Source organism: Corapipo altera, unplaced genomic scaffold (assembly GCF_003945725.1).
Source record: "Corapipo altera isolate COAL_440 unplaced genomic scaffold, ASM394572v1 326, whole genome shotgun sequence".
NCBI classification, from domain to species: Eukaryota; Metazoa; Chordata; class Aves; order Passeriformes; family Pipridae; genus Corapipo; species Corapipo altera.
In genome coordinates this window covers 559737-563534 of record NW_020884945.1, presented here as the reverse complement: position 1 = coordinate 563534, position 3798 = coordinate 559737, and the positions used below count along the sequence as shown (strand labels likewise).

Here is a 3798-nt window from a genome sequence, read left to right as displayed (position 1 = left end):
ACCCCTCTCTAAGCTGGCAGCTCTGGCTTCAACCTTTGCCCCTCCAGGTTCTGTCACTCCTCTCCCCTGAGAGGATGGGGACAGTGTGGTTCCATGGCCACTGCACAGCCCAGCCTCAGGCTGATGTGATTGCTCCCTCCTTCTTGTCTTGAAATAAGCCAACTTGGGTGCCTGAACGTCACCCACCATTTGTGGGAGTTGGATGCTGGTGCAAAGGAGAAAACAGCTCTTGCAGCCTGGTTGTAAGTTGGTCTGAGAATGGATTGGCTGTGGAGGAGTTAAAAAGATTTAAAAGCTGTTTGCTGCTCTAATTTCTCCAAACAGTGGAGGAAGTGGAGCAGAGGAGGCCAGCACAGCATCTGCTTGGCACCAGGTGTAACACCCAATGTGGTAGTGCAGGAGCTCTTCTGAACCCCCTGACAGGTGTGTATGTGTGGGGGGGGGGCTGTGGGGCTAGAACTCCAAAGACAGCAGGAGGGGATACTGGATTTAACTGCTTTTTTTGGTAAAGAAATCCTCTAACCCTCTCCCCACACACAGCTGAACTCTGTTAGATGAAGTATCTCTCAGGTCCTGTAGGCACGATGAAGCTATGAAGAGGGTTTGTAGTTCACAGAATCACAGGGTCATGGAATGGTTTGGGTTGGGAGGGATCTTAAAGACCTTCCAGTGCCCTGCCATGGGCAGGGACACCTCCCACTATCCCAGGTTGCTCCAAGCCCCATCCAACCTGGCCTTGAACACTTCCAAGGGATGGGGCAGCCAGAGCTTCTCCGGGCAACCTGTGCCAGGGCCTCCCCACCCTAACAGGGAAGAATTTATCCCTAATATCCCATCTAACCCTGCTGTCTGTCAGTCTGAACACATTTCTGCTTGTCCTGTCGCTCCAGTTCCTGAGGAAGAGTCCCTCTCCAGCTTCCCTGTAGGCCCCTTCACAAACTGGAAGGTGCTGTGAGGTCTCCACACAACCATCTCTTCTCCAGGCTGAACAGTCCCAACTCTCTCAGCCTGTCTCCATAGGGCAGGTGGTCCACTCCTCTTACCAGTTTTGTGGCCTCTTCTGCACTTGTTCCAACAGTTCCACATCCTTCTTATGTTGGGGGCACCAGAACTGGACACAGTATTCCAGGTGGGGTCTCAGGAGAGTAGAGCAGAGAGGGAGAATCCTCTGCTTCACCTGCTGCCTACTCTCCTTTGGATGTGTTCCCAGGACATGGGGGGGTTCTGGGCTGTGAGCACTCACTGCTGGCTCCGGGTGAGTTTTTCATCAAACATCACCCCCAAGCCCTCCTCCCAGGGCTGCTCTCAATCCCTTCTCTGCCCAACCTGCAGGTGTGCCTGGGACTGCACTGTACTTCACTTTGTTGAACCTCATGAGGTTTGCACAGTCCCACTTCTCCAGCCTGTCCAGGTCCCTCTGGATCCATCCCCCCCCCTTCAGCATGTGACTGCACCACACAGCTCTGTGTTGTCAGTGAACTGGCTGAGAGTACCTTGATCCCATGAACCAGCAGCTCAGAACCCCCAGGTTCTGGCTTTCAGTGACGCTCTGGCCCCCTGCCCCTCACTGACAGAACCTGGGCCTGGTGTGCACATCACAGGGTCTGACTCCTGCCAGTCTCACCTGGTGACAACACAGCAGTGGATTTGGATGTTTCCTTGTGCCATGTGCATGGCACAGCTGCCATCACCGTGTGATAGCACAGGACACTTCACACCTGGCTGAGCTGTGCAGTTTTGGGAGAGGAATCCTTTGTATCAGGAGCCACAACAAACACAAAACTAATCCTGCTGGTGCAGAAGCTGCGCCAACGTGCTTTTGCTAACAGAGAGAACAAAGCTCTAGCAACCTGGAAACAAGTGGTTTATTAATGGAGCACCATTAAATGGGGCCATTTCTGCTCTGGGCAGTATTCATACCAAAATATTAATGAAGTGCAGCTTTCCATGCTCTGAACAAAACCAACACCCTGAAAGGGGAGAAGGACCTGCCTGGGTTTCACCTCACCTCTTCCTTCTGTGGGATCTTGGGAAAGGCCTTCTGTTCTCTCTGATGTTTCCTCCTCATCTCCGGGCTCTGTGCACAGTGCTCACCTGTGAACAAAGCCAGTGCCTGTTGCTGGAGCTGGGGCTGCTTTGGGGGCTCTGTGGGCAGGAAGGGGATCATGGCACTGGGATATATCCCTGACATGGCAGGAACCTGCTGGGCTGCCCCACCTGCACCCCATGCCCAGTGTAGGGGAGCGCAGGAAGCAGGACACAAGCATTGAGTGGCTTTTTTCTTATTCAAACCTGAGTCAATCAATTTCTTTCCCCAGCTTTGAGTGAGCAAGGTGTAGCTTTAGGTACAGGTCAGTCTGTGCTCAGGAGAGCTCCTCCTTCCCCCAGCTCTCTTCCCTGCTGCTGCCTGGCCTGACCCACTGCCTGGGGCCAGCCCTGGTGTCACGCAGCCTCTGTCAGAGGGACTGTCCCCCAGCCCTGGAGCACAAGCTGTACCATGGGAGCTGTCTGGACCCTCCTGGGGAAGACAGGGATGGAGATCAAGCCCTGGGGACCCCTCTGTCCCTTTCTGCATCATTTCTGTTGGAAGATAAAAGCCTGAGCTTTTCTGCTAACAGACCACTGTCTCCACAATGGGAGAAGCACGCGAGGCCAGCCTGCCACACAACACAGACTTCAACAACTGCAAAAGGCTCTTGTTTCACCCTTTCCAGGGACACTTTACCTCTCTAGGCAGGGCCCTGCTCTGCCAGCACGGCGGCAGGGACAGCCTCCAGGCATGCTGCTGGTTGTGCCTGACTCGCTCCAAGACCAAGGTGTCTGGCAAGCTCTCGGGATTCAAGCAGTCAACAAGGTCACGGTCATTCACATTTTATTTCTTGCCTTCCACCATGATAATGTGGTACCCGAACTTGGTCTTGACCGGAGGGTCTGTGTACACAGGCTTGTCCATGCTGCTCACAGGCAGGGCAAACGCTGCCTCCTGGAATGGTCCCACCATGGAGCCTCTGCTCATCCAGCCCAGGTCCCCCTGCAGGAAGGAACCACCGGGGTTAAGCTTTGAGACTCTCAGTGCAGGGAGGGTGGGGGACGTGGCCGTGGGACAGGACAGCTGTCTGTGCTGGCAGCGGTGACGAGCAGGGCCCGGGCTCCCGCAGGCGCTGCCCGGCCACACCGCCCTGCCCCGGGCGCAGCACCCACCCCTTGCCTGGCCTTGTCCTCGCTGTACTGCGCCGCCACCTCGCTGAAGCGCTGCCCGGACTTCAGCTTCTCCATGGCCTCCATGGCCCGGCCGTGCTTCTCGCACAGGATGTGCCGGACCTGGGAGGGAGAGCGGAGCGGGGTTGCGGCGAGCGGGACGAGCGCCCGGGTGCTGGGGAGGAGCGGGGAAAACACCCCCGCACCGCCCGGCCCCCGCCTCACCTTCACGGCGCTGCCGCCTCCTTTCGGGCCCTGCGCTTTGCCCTCGCTGCTGCTGCTGCCGCCGCTGTCGCCGCCTGTGAACGGAGCGCCCTGAGACCGGCGCGGCCCCGGTCCCGCACCCGTCCCGTCCCGGTGTCGCCCCGGCTCCCGGCGGCCTCAGTGCCCCACCTGTCCCGTCCCGGTGTCACCCCGGGCCCCCCCGCGGCCCGTCCCGGTGCCGCCTCAGCCCCCTCACCCTTGCCGGCTTTGCCGCCTGCCTTTCCACCGCCTTTGCCTTTCGGCGCCATCTTGCCGCCATCAAGGCCCCGCCCCTCCGCCGGGGCCCCGCCCCCTCCGCCGGGGCCCCGCCCCCTCCGCCGGGGCCCCGCCCCCTCC

At 58.6% G+C, this 3798-nt stretch overlaps 1 protein-coding gene across 1 annotated transcript; it reads right to left on the bottom strand.

The window, feature by feature from the left end:
* Positions 1 to 2855: 2855 nt before the first annotated feature.
* Positions 2856 to 3767, bottom strand: PIN4 (peptidylprolyl cis/trans isomerase, NIMA-interacting 4). Its single transcript, XM_027662278.1, has 4 exons — positions 3659 to 3767; positions 3424 to 3497; positions 3202 to 3321; positions 2856 to 3031 (listed from the first exon to the last, which is right to left on the bottom strand). The coding sequence occupies exons 1-4, from the start codon at positions 3708 to 3710 to the stop codon at positions 2873 to 2875; spliced, it is 405 nt and encodes a 134-aa protein (XP_027518079.1). The 5' UTR covers positions 3711 to 3767; the 3' UTR covers positions 2856 to 2872.
* Positions 3768 to 3798: the final 31 nt, after the last annotated feature.